General features: G+C 33.9%; 1 protein-coding gene across 1 annotated transcript in view; it reads left to right on the top strand.

Annotated features, from left to right (window-relative positions):
- The window catches only part of LOC123664506, a 48,215-nt gene that overhangs the window by 5,986 nt on the left and 29,257 nt on the right, over window positions 1-12,972 (top strand). Inside the window, exon 2 of the mRNA XM_045599045.1 lies at window positions 1,262-1,472. Within this exon, the coding sequence (XP_045455001.1) occupies window positions 1,276-1,472 (197 nt within the window). The 5' untranslated portion in view covers window positions 1,262-1,275. The remainder of the gene's footprint in view (window positions 1-1,261; window positions 1,473-12,972) is intronic.

Genomic DNA, 12,972 nt, shown 5'->3' with positions numbered 1-12,972 from the left:
GTTGAAATTAAAGTAAAAAGCTACTTCAAATGCTATTTATTTTTATCTGTTATATAACTTTATGTTACGTTATAACTTATGTTTCTAATTATGATTGATGTTTTATAATAACTATCTATAACATACCTCGAATCCAAACAAAATTTGCTAAAATCAAAATAGAATCAAAATTTTTGACTGTAAATTATTCTTTAATTAATCAATTTATTGTAATAATTATAGCTAATATGAAATTACCAACGAATCGACATGTAGATTCTACTGAAATCTATTTAATATGAGTTTTTTTTTTTTTACTAAGTACAAAATCTTTTAGTTTATGAGCTTTCAAATTAACAACTGAACTTTAAAACGTTAAAATGAATGACTGAAAAAAGAAGTAATAAAATTACGACAAGAAAAAAAAAAAAAGACTAAAATATTTAAATCTGTAATACATAATTAAATAGTTTCATAAATGACTAAATAATAATTTTCATGTCAGTACGAAAATCTTTCTTTATTTGTGCAGGTACATACTAGTCTACTAATATAGACAAAAACAGTGAATAAAAACCGATACTATTGTTAATTTATTATAATCTATGGACTTTCTATAGTAACGACACAATTGCCTTTTCCGGTTCGGACTTCTTAGTAATAGAAACAATTAGTATTGTCAATTCTAAGTAAAGGTAGTAACCTTCTAACGATGTAAACCTATGACGAGCTTTTAACTTTAACCTTGTGTATATATTTATTATTTCTGCGAAAATATGAGAGAATAGTAGGTTGTATTGAAAGTATATTTATACTTCTATACTAATATAAAAAGCAAAAAAGAAGGAATAAAATATTAGGAGGGAGAGTTACAGAAGAAAGATTTGATTTTTTGTTTCTTTGTAGTGGACTAACTGAAAAGTATCGGACCGATTTTAAAAATTCTTTCATCTGTAGAATGCGAATACGAAACAGCCGAAATCGTGTAATCCATACATACGGGCGAAGCCGCGGGAGGAATATTACTTGTCAAATATTTACGTGTGTAATAGTTTAAATTAATGTGTTAATAGTATAATCGTGAAAGAGTAATAGATAGATATCCATCTGTCGTCACAAACTAATGCGTTTGTGATTCGAGTGTATGTTTATTTAATGATTTACAAAGATTACGTAATTCTACGGACTAACTAACAAGTATCTAAAGAATTCTATAAACATTATTCCAAATTGGTAATGAGTTTTTTGAACGCAGTAATTAATAATTGATTTTTATTCGCAGGATGTAAATCCACCATGTGGGTTTTATTGGTGCTGGGTGTGGTGACGAGCGCGTCCCGAGCGCTCGCCGCCGGCTACTGTTCCACTAACACGTTCCAGAGGAACTCCTCATCAATGCATTTTAGTAAAGAGCCAATCCCATACGAGTACGGTTTCCAGGACAAGTTCAAGAGCATTCACTGCTGCGTGAAAGGATACAGGAGCATAGAGTGGTGAGTGTTATTCTATAATCCCACTAGTAGCTAATCGAAATTTCGCTCACGGTATGACTACGTTGTAAAACATTCGTTGAACAATGCACAGTATTGAACGACGATCATAAAAACTCTTGGAAATTTTGTCCGTTGTGTTGTGTTCGCGAATAAAATTATAATTGCCTTTGGTGCGTCAATGACTGGGCACCATGGGACTACGATCATTCAAATGCCTTCAAGTACCGATCGGACGAATGCTAATGAAGTGAGCGGGACATGTAATCTTAAACATACTTTTTTTATACATAGGTCTACTTCTGTGGTAAAATATATGACTTGCAAAAATACAGTATATTTTAAAGCTTACACGGGAAGTTCAAATAAGTAATTTCATTGAACGAACTCCATTTAGCGCACCCACTAGCACTTCTATTTCCGAAGTACAATAAAAAATATTTCCTTCTATTATTTCTTTCAATTAATATCGGACTTCGTGGAATCGTCCGCTAGCGTCGTTTTATTCGCTTCTTTAATATTGGTATGTAATTGTTTTCCTGGGACGCTCCTACGAATAGCTATGTATGTGTTTACAACCAGTTTTCACATGGCAAGTACGTTGATTATGTATTTACGTCATCATTACAGCCTATACAGTCCACTGCTGGACATAGGCCTCCACAAGTTTACGCCAAAAATAACGTGAACTCATGTGTTTTGCCCATAGTCACCACGCTGGGCAGGCGGGTTGGTGACCGCAGTACTGGCTTTGTCGCACCGAAGACGCTGCTGCCCGTCTTCGGCCTGTGTATTTCAAAGCCAGCAGTTGGATGGTTATCCCGCCATCGGTCGGCTTCTTAAGTTCCAAGGTGGTTGTGGAACCTTGTTATCCCTTAGTCGCCTCTTACGACACCCACGGGAAGAGAGGGGGTGGCTAAATTCTTTAGTGCCGTAGCCACACAGCACATTGCATATGTATTTACGTATGCAATAATTATTATACCGGGTCAGTTTACTACCTATATTAATTGACGTAAGCATATTTTCTCATACTTTTATGGTACGATCATAACGATGCATAATGCGCTACCTTCAACTGTTAAAGGTAACACATGAGACATGCAGAATAATTTCCATTTAGCCGAGTCTGGCCCTGAGATTAGATCCTTAAAGTGCCGTTGTTTTTTTTTACAATCACAGCCCCAACTACGCAATTATAATCGACACGGAACTATAAATTCTATCTATAGGCAAAGAATAAGTTCATTTCGTAGCACCTGCGGTCTGCGCAGCATATAATAAAACATTGCTTTATTGCACCTGCGCAAAAACAGGCGAGCTTCCCAGAAGCGCTGATTGCTGCTTCACTGGACATTGTTCGATTCGACGCCCACGCCAGCTCCTATGTAACGCGTTCCATCTGTGACAATAATGTGCATATTGTTCATAAACTCTATAAGTTAATATAGCATTACCGAGAACACCTGAAACAATTGCGAAGGATAAATTTGTTAACATCTTACGCTCGAACGCTGTGTCATCCCAATCGTCGTTTATTAACAAGCTGTGGCCTGCGGTTACACACGCGTTAATTTGAGAAAAAAAAAGACATAATGAAATAATATATTATTGGCCCTATAAATGGGCTATCCAACATTAAAAAAAACTATGTATTTCTCATTTCGAACCAAATATTCCTGAGATTAGCGCGTTCAAAGAAAGTTTTTTAAGTTCAAACAATATTTTGTATAGATATCGGACATCTTTTAAATTTGAATAATCAATATTGGTTATTGTTTTATTTTTAGGTGATCGATAAACGCGCCATCTCTTATCTTTATCAGATCTCTTTGTAACGATTAAAAAAATATTATCTCGCACGCGAAAGGTTTCAAGCCAACGTCCAGTATTTTAACACTTACAAACGGGTAAAAAAAATCTGAAGAAATACGTTTCTTGTATGGCAGACTTTTTTATTCTTTATTTTTTATTATAAGAATGTGTATTACTATGGCTTTGAATTATAAAACTCCTAGTTATAATATTTCGTAAAAATTATTTCTATTTATTACGACGAAGACAGTAAATAACTAAAGCCGTCATAGACGAGACGTCACAAGAGATTCCTAAATATAAAGTATAGGTACGTATTGCAATATTTTTGAAATGTCGTTCGTTATTCATTCATACACGTGTCAAATTTTTCCTTAACACGGCTAAAATTTGTACGCGTTCTAGGTATTACTCAAATGACACACCTAGTGCATGGATTTCTACGTTCCACTGAAAATAGAAATCGTTATATTCATTTCATCATACTTTCCTCACACTTTCACTCCTGAAATATGTCATCGCTGTTATAACCATTGGCGTTATCGAGAAATTTATCCAGTAGTAGGTAAATAATAAGTATTGTACTAATGTATCTATTGAATTCATTTGCGTGACTCACAGCATTTGTGATATGAAACTCTAAGCCGGCGGGCCAATGGATTATGTCATTATCCACTTGTTGTAACTTGCTAAATTGTAATGTATAAAATCATCATGCTAGATAGACACTTCTAAGAAATAAATGTGGTCTCTGGCGCGATTCTTTTCATATAAGTTCGGTTCCGGGGTCGTGGACATACCATGCGGTTTATAAAAAGTCTATAAATACATTTGTTCTAACTAGTGCACTTTAACTTTTAAAATTTTAATAATCCTCGTGTCATTTCAAAATTAAGGCACAAAACTATTTAAAGGCGCATTCCTTTAAAATACATTAGAATGTGTCATAAGTAGGTGACGCAATCGATTATTTAAAACAGTAAATATAAGTAGGTAGATTGATTATGTTACAATTAGTATCATTAAAATATTTCAGAACTTAATTACTTAAATTATAATTAAGGATTATAATAATTTTAACGCGGTATTCAATAAATATCAACATACGTACGTCATTATTAACAATGCTTTACATACAAATATATTATTGACTCGTTTACGAACATGTTAGTTTGTTTACCGGCAGCAATTCTCAGAAGGTGCCGTAACGATTCTTTAGCGACTGTCTTTTTTTCTAATCGAATTTTCCATGATCTAGTCTGATGAGAATTGTCAGGCGGAAAATGAATAAACGCTAATTAAACTGTTACGTGGTGTGGTTAAAACTTATAATTGATTTTATATTGACTTAATTTAATCTTTTATTTAATAGTTTTTAATGTTTTTAGTTTGATACAATTACGTATTATTTAATTAAGTTTAATTGCTGGCTTTGAAATACACAGACCGAAGGCACCGAGGGCAGCAGCGTCTTCGGTGCGACAAAGCCAGCACTGCGGTCACTAACCCGCCTGCCCAGCGTGGTGAATATGGGCAAAACACATGAGTTTATGCCATTTTTGGTGCAAACTTGTGGAGGCCTATGTCCAGCAGTGGACTGCGATATAGGTTGATGTGTCTTTGTAATTAAGTTAATAATTTCCGAATAAAATTCCTTATTTTATAGACAACCAAGAAGAAGAGTTGTATTCGAGATGACCCGTGGATAATCGAGAATATCACCACTAGACCTCGTAAATCTAAACTTGTTGGTCTACCCGGGAATTTATTTTATTACCCCACTTTTACTTTCTTGACTTCTTAACTTCTATCAAATATATTATCCGGTTTTTACTTTTGCTTTCAGAAATCTTGCATATGATTATGTTAATCTGGTGACATGATAGTCTGATGTGTGATCTATCTTCATTCCTTTTCTATACCTTTGATTTAATTATAAATATTGCTACCGCGAATCACGATGTTATCTCGTTTTACGTTCGCACATGCTAAAATTCAAAACACTTTTTTTGTGCAAACTTATCAAATTCTAATCTATCAACGTGACTTTTTTGCGCGTCGTCGAGCGAAATCGGCTTGCTGAATTTCCAATAAGTACGAAACTCGTTTGACGAGTACCGTAAACCGTTGTGTCGTTATGGTTGACAAAAGGGCTCGGTGAGTACCTGGCCGGTCGCGGCCCGTATCTGCGAAGGTATCGCACGTCGCAAACCTGTATTGTGGCGGTTCCCGGAAGGCTCTTTGTTGCGCACCGCGGCCCGCTCCCCTCCGCGCCTCGCTCCACGACTTGCATCGCCCGCGCAGCCTCATGCATCTAACTTTGTGTCCTCTATGAGAATTCATTTGTTTCTGTGTTGGCTTATATCTTAACAGTGGTGCCCGTCATTTTTTGGTATCATTTTATTTTAATGCTTTTTTTCATAATATTTATTACACCTATCATAAGGAAAAATTTTGTGCAAATACTGAGCAACTCAAATAAAATTATTGAATATATTTTTTTATAATTTCTACAAAGTATACGCTGACATTTAAAATCAATTCTGGTTACTTATAAATTTAAAATCATAAAGAAAATCATGTAAATTAATAAAATGATGTAGCTACGGCTAATTCTTTTTGCCTTCCTGCTCTTATCTCTGACGTGTCAATAAAGGTGTTCCCAGTGGTCGTTTTAAATTCAATACAACTAATGAAGTGGCTATAAAACATACAAAACATCCAAAGGCGTCCCACTGCTTCCTAACACGAAAAAAAAAACGAATCTTGTCTTGACATGTTAAAACGACTCGATTTGTTGAACCGATTATTTTAAAGCTGTTCTTTAAAAGTGGCCGCCCTACAGCCTACAGGTAGATTGTTCGACAGACGCATTTTTTTTTAACAAACATTTATTGTTTTTAGATTTTAAAACGATTTCAACTACATTATAGTTAATTAGATGTAAGAACGTTGTTAGTAGAAGTGATAAAGTGTATTAACGACTAATTTTAAGTATTTTGCAAGACAGTTAGAAAAGTAGAAAGGAACTTGCCTTCATGTATTTTCAACACAAGAAATCTATCTTCATAACAAGAAATGACGCACCTATTGTAAATGTATCCCTTACCCGTATTTCTTACGACAATAAACATGGTTCTTTACTATGAATCTTCGTAAATCTTGTATTGTTTTGAACTCCCTTGAAATGTCCTAAAAAGTCAAGTTCTGTGGTACAGCTGCGTTTAAAACATTTAAACGTACGAACAATAAAAACATTCCATTCTTCTATTTCCATCGATTTTTATTCGGCGTTAATTTTGTTACTCTGCAATGATTGCCGGCGCAGTTGAGATGCTTCGTTAGTAAAAGGCGTTGATTTGATTGGGTGGTTTCTGTTTATTAACAAGACTTCCCTCGTGGTTTACAATTTACATGTAGGTATTTATTGTTATTAGTGTATCTCATAAATAACAGCCGGTCTGGTGTAGTGGTGCGAGTAGTCGCCTAAAACATGGAAGATCTGCGGGTTCGATTTCCACTCGGGATGGATATTTGTATTTGTACATGTATTTCTTTCCGTTTTGGATGTCTGTCCTTGTGGGTCTCCACGCCATGCCTCGGAGAGCACATTAAGCCGTCGTCGGACCCGGTTGTTACCACTAACGCCTGATATTCCACTCGGGATGGATATTTGTATTTGTACGAGTATTTCTTTCCGTTTTGGATGTCTGTCCTTGTGGGTCTCCACGCCATGCCTCGGAGAGCACATTAAGCCGTCGTCGGACCCGGTTGTTACCACTAACGCCTGATATTCCACTCGGGATGGATATTTGTATTTGTACGAGTATTTCTTTCCGTTTTGGATGTCTGTCCTTGTGGGTCTCCACGCCATGCCTCGGAGAGCACATTAAGCCGTCGTCGGACCCGGTTGTTACCACTAACGCCTGATATTCCACTCGGGATGGATATTTGTATTTGTACGAGTATTTCTTTCCGTTTTGGATGTCTGTCCTTGTGGGTCTCCACGCCATGCCTCGGAGAGCACATTAAGCCGTCGTCGGACCCGGTTGTTACCACTAACGCCTGATATTCCACTCGGGATGGATATTTGTATTTGTACGAGTATTTCTTTCCGTTTTGGATGTCTGTCCTTGTGGGTCTCCACGCCATGCCTCGGAGAGCACATTAAGCCGTCGGTCCCGGTTGTTATCACTAACGCCTCTGATAGCGATCGTTACTAATAGTAGGGAACATATCCTCCAACCTGCAGTAGAGCAGCGTGGTGGATTAAGCTCCAATCCTCCTACATGGAGAAAGAGGCATATGCCTATAAACAGTATCTTGTTGTTTTAGTTTCTTCTCAATAAGCATTTTTTTTATTTTGTTGAAATTGCTGGGAAGTAAATCGCCCATGACTTAAAAACGTCGGATGTGCAAAACAGCAACTTTACAGGAGAGCAATTCAAAGTGTAAATTGCGTGTATCTTTTTTTCTTATTTTAAGCAGGATCGCGAAATTTTAAAGTAATGCTGTACAGGCTATTTATGTTTAATATTATTACGAGCCGGTATTTAATGTGTAAATATGAGAAAAGTCACTTGTTACATTTTTAACGGGCTAAGACTAATAGGAACTGATTTGTCAGAAGTACCACAACTAACTAAATACTGTTGTAAATATATAATTGATTGCTTAAATAGTTGTTGTTTCCTAATTTTATTTACTCTTAAAATTTAACACAGTAATAATGGCCGTAAATAAATATTACAAAACTTATTATTATTTGGACGGGTAATTTAAGAGATTGCAAAAGAAGGGAAAACTGCTAATAAAACAATTTTATCTTTCTAAAAACACGGCACCGTCCATTTTTTATTACTGTTTAAAGATTATTACTTATTACTGTTTAAATGCAAGTACCTACTGTTTTAAATTTGCCAATAATTCATTCTAAATAAAAGGTACCTTAAAACTCCAAGAATCGATTTGTTACCGACACTTAAGATTCAGATTGTCATAAAGCGCAGGTAAATCGAAGAATGCAACAAAATCATTGTTACTATAACAGTTGCTACGCTCACAATGGTAACACCTTTTATTTATCTCAGGTATGATCTTTGACAGTTCTCTGTCCTCCCCACTTTAACCTTAATACAATAGCATTGTTAATATTTTTTAACGAATATACAAATGTGTGTGTGCGTGTGGACAAAAAGTTATTCAGTGTTAGGGGTAGTCAATTATAAATGTATTATATTGTTTTTTTTTGTCAATGTGCACACGTTGTAAAATAAATATTTGTTTAGTAGTTGTTGAAAATATACTATTTGTGAAAGCAAAAGGAATGTATCACTCATACGAGTACCTAGTATTTTTTGTTAATTTTATGTTTTTTTGCATACATATTAATACTGAAATAAATATATAAAATGTCGAGTTAAAATCATTGGTAAATTTCGAATCGATATCTGATTTGAGTTGAGTCTTTAACATAATAATTCAATTGAAATACATAAGTTTATAATTGTTAATTAAAAAGTTGTCTACTCTGTATTATGACGATAATAATCATAATCATTCATACATATAATATTTATTAATAAAGATCTAATGACCGTCTCTTGACAAATGGCGATGGTATAGGAATACCCTCAAAAGATCATAACTTTAAAAAGTTGTTTTCTACTATGTGTTTATTGACGGATAATTAATATATTATATTCAGTTCTGTTTTTGATCAATCAACGTGGTGTTTATACAGGCGTATCAATACATAGGTACCTATAATAAAAATGTATCGGATCGCTGTAGGTACATGGAAGATATATGAGAAAAAATATTATTAGGACCTTTATGAACGCAAATAGCACCCAAAACAATGATTGTTATAATTTTTATCTGTTTGTTTGTGCGTTTATGCACGCTATTCTCAGAAACGGCTTATCCGATTTAGATGTGGTTTTCACTAATATACTGTGGTAAGAAGCTTACTTCACTTAACATTTAGTTTTTGTTTCATGTCAATTAATTCATAAATAAAGTTATGCTAATTTAAAGAATCACATTGAACATGCAAACGACGGTGTTTACAATCCAAAATAAACCAAAAGACATCCAAAAAAATGTTTTCCAAAGTCACTATTCCACGCGGACGAAGGCGTAGGCACAGTTATAAAAAAATAACATTCACAACACAAACATAAACAGTTTCCAAGTAGGTATTTCTGATGTTATGTGAATATGGCCAATGATTTATATGAATTTTATTTTTGTTTTATTGACAGTAAGACAAGTTACATATGATCGTTCAGATATTAATTTAATTGGTTGCGTGCATGCGATGCGGGTCCTATACGTATATATACGTATATCATAATTATCAATTAATTTTATCAATATTAATATAAAATGTTATAAATTTGTTTAGTTAGTACTTCTGATAAAAAAGAAGTTTTTTTTCTGTGGATGTGGACATGATTATCATATTTCTACTCTTGCGGTTTGTTTGCCGTTGATGTCAAAATATAAGATTATCTTATTATTATTAAAAATCACTCAAAATTACTCTCAGATCTCATTCCAATTGAATTGATACCCTATGACATCATCAGCTTTCAAATAAAAGTACAGTCGAATTGAGAACCTCCCCCTTTTTAAAAGTTGGTTAAAAGAGAATTACGAAAATTAATAGATACACCCAGTAAAAAGTTATGAGGTAACTAACACATAAAAAACCAACCTCCGCCTTTTTGTAGTCGGTTAAAAAGAGTAAAACCGGGAGGGACATTGTAGAACTTTGTTTTAATTGTAGCTCGACTTAAGGCTTCTTAATCTTTCATTCTTTGACATAAACTGATCTATTAGTAGCTGGGAGCTTATAAAATAAAATCGTCCGTTTTCTATATTCATTCCAAATGGCCTTAGGTTCTATCTATTCAAAATTCCCAGACGCTTGTTGCATACCTAACAAATTGGCCCCCATAACCGTCTAGTCGTCTACCTGACTGATGTAAACCGCAACACCCTTCGATATTGAATATACCTATTGTTTTAATATCCACACATATTTACGCTTAACGAAAATTCTTAATTGAATAAATATCCAAAACTGTTTTTTTTTTTTTTTTTTTTATTAGGCGCTTTTACGTCAAATAATTCTATTTTTTAAAATCGTTTTTGATAATTTATTTGTCAAGTGATGTCATTGGTTACACAATTTTTTTCTCAAATCAGTAAAAGCAAATCTTCTCTCGCCTTTGGAATTTTCTTTCGCTTCCAATCAGACATGCTCCTACTCCAGCTTGTTCTAAAGAACCATTATATATGTCTCTTAACACATAATAACTGTCATAATTTAAATATATATATATATATATATATATATTTAGAAATAATATACATTTTTATCACATATTCAGTCCTCTGATACTGATCCCTGTGTGAATAAATGGCAATCAGTGATACGATGACAATTTGTCAGATAACGAGATATCAGAAAAAATGCTTTAGCGGAATTCATCGTTTTCAGGAAATAACGACATTGCCGATAAAACGATCACTAATAATCAATATATATTTATTTTATTGTACCGTCAAAGTTTTACAAATACAGAGTGTACAAGGCCTTATTATTAAAGCGGCTATCTCTTCCATATACATATAATTATGTAAGTATATGATTGGTGTCATGAAGTCTTATTAGACTGTTGGAAACAAAAAATTCAAATCAGTCTACTGACTATAGTAGATAGGTACCCATTTTAAAAATATATACATTCATCAATTTTGATGTACTTCCTGCCGCCATTTTTTATGGATATATTGCTTTTTTCTCTTTTTAACCGATTTCAAAAAAGAAGGAGGTTACTCAATTGGACAGTATATATATATTTTAAATTAATGTTGGGGGATAATTTCGTCGTTTATGAGCCGATTTTGATAATTTTTTTTGTTGGTAAGGAGATATCCCAAGGGTAACATGATAAGGAAACCGGGATCTAATGATGGAATCCCAGAGAAATCGAGGGAAACCCTCGAAAATCGTAGTGACGACTGGTGCGTTTGTTGTTTTCGTCTACTTACGTTGTATAACTTGTCGATGTAATTGAAGTCAGTTTTTTTTGTTTGCGAGCAAACACAATTTATACTTACCTTGTCCCGACAATTACGAACACACAAAAAAGAATTGTCCAGTTTCGTGCAGTCGTTCGAAAGTTATGCGCGGACATATGTACATCTTAGCGGTTTATTTTTATTTAGACCGTATATAGATAGATTTAATTGCGTAAATGATGCAAAAAATACACTAGGTACTATAAAAATAAAATAATACCTCTATTTTGATATACGTTTCATAAGCTATATTATTATATATAAAAGCGAACGAGTGACATGAAATTTAAAATGTATGATAATCTATATATAGATGGTGTGGAGGTATACTAGTAATTTATCTTTAGAAATCAATCCCCTTTTGGGTTTAATTAAAACACGGGATGGTAGTTTGTACAAAAGTCCAATGTTTTTATCTTCCTTTGACTTTTTCCTTTCATTAGGTATTTAGCTTTTTCGAATGTAATTAAAAATTATGTGCAAATAATTAACTCCACGAGTACCAAGTCGCGGGTGACCGCTAGTATATATGTGTATATATATATATATATATATATATATATATATATATATATATATATATATATATATATATTTCTTGTGTGCGTGTGTATGTCACTTAACTTCTCCTGCTAACGGCTGGACGGATTTTGATGAAATTTTTTGTGTGAGTTCAAGGGGATCGAGGATGGTTTAGATTCACAATTTGGTCCACTGGAAAATGTTTATTGAATTAATTTTTCATTTATAAGTAGTTGTTAATTTTGGAATGTTTTACATTGGATCCGGTAGACTGCGCTACCATCGCAGCATCAAATATTAAATATTATTCTATTGTAATTTCAGTTTGTCCGGTCAGTTGATGCTGCGATCAAATTGAGAAAAATATTTGAAATTTTGTGTTATGGCAAAACAACGTTTGCGGGGTCAGCTAGTATACCTGTAGCACCATTGTTTACACGCGTCGAAATGAAAGCTAATGAGTGGTAATGATTTCAAACGGAAATGTCAGTTTGCCGAGATCGGATACTTGTAGCCTCCGCCCGCGCCGGTTCACACGATTCCCTTTTGTACACTTCTATACAACAAACACAAACATCGCAGCACGGTGACAATAACACGACACAGGCGTTTGACTATACTTGGAATCATATACCTATTTCCTATCAATAACGAATACAACATATATTTGAACTTACTGTTAACTAATTAATATATTGACTTTAACTGTGTGTTGAATTGTATAAAGTATGTTTGGAAATTTACTCAGCTAATGCTAATTATAAAATATTTAATAAAATACATTTAAAAAAATATATCGGGAAAAATAAAACTGTCACCTTAATATTTTGTCTTAAATTATGTTTCTGACTAAATAATAAAAATGTTACACAAGATGAATCCGAAAAAATATGCCTACACTGAAATAACATAAAAAAAACGAGTTTGCATTAGACCACACGACTCAAGTAAAACTTCTTTAGCAATAGGCCTGCACTGTGTCTTAGATAGGTATACGTAGCGTAACTGGCTATGAGAGAAAGAAAGAAAAAAAAAAGTGTGCTCGCACCTCTCTTGCTCCGTTTGCCTCGCA

This window comes from Melitaea cinxia, chromosome 2 (assembly GCF_905220565.1).
Source record: "Melitaea cinxia chromosome 2, ilMelCinx1.1, whole genome shotgun sequence".
Classification (NCBI taxonomy): domain Eukaryota; kingdom Metazoa; phylum Arthropoda; class Insecta; order Lepidoptera; family Nymphalidae; genus Melitaea; species Melitaea cinxia.
This window is presented reverse-complemented; position numbering and strand designations above follow the sequence as displayed.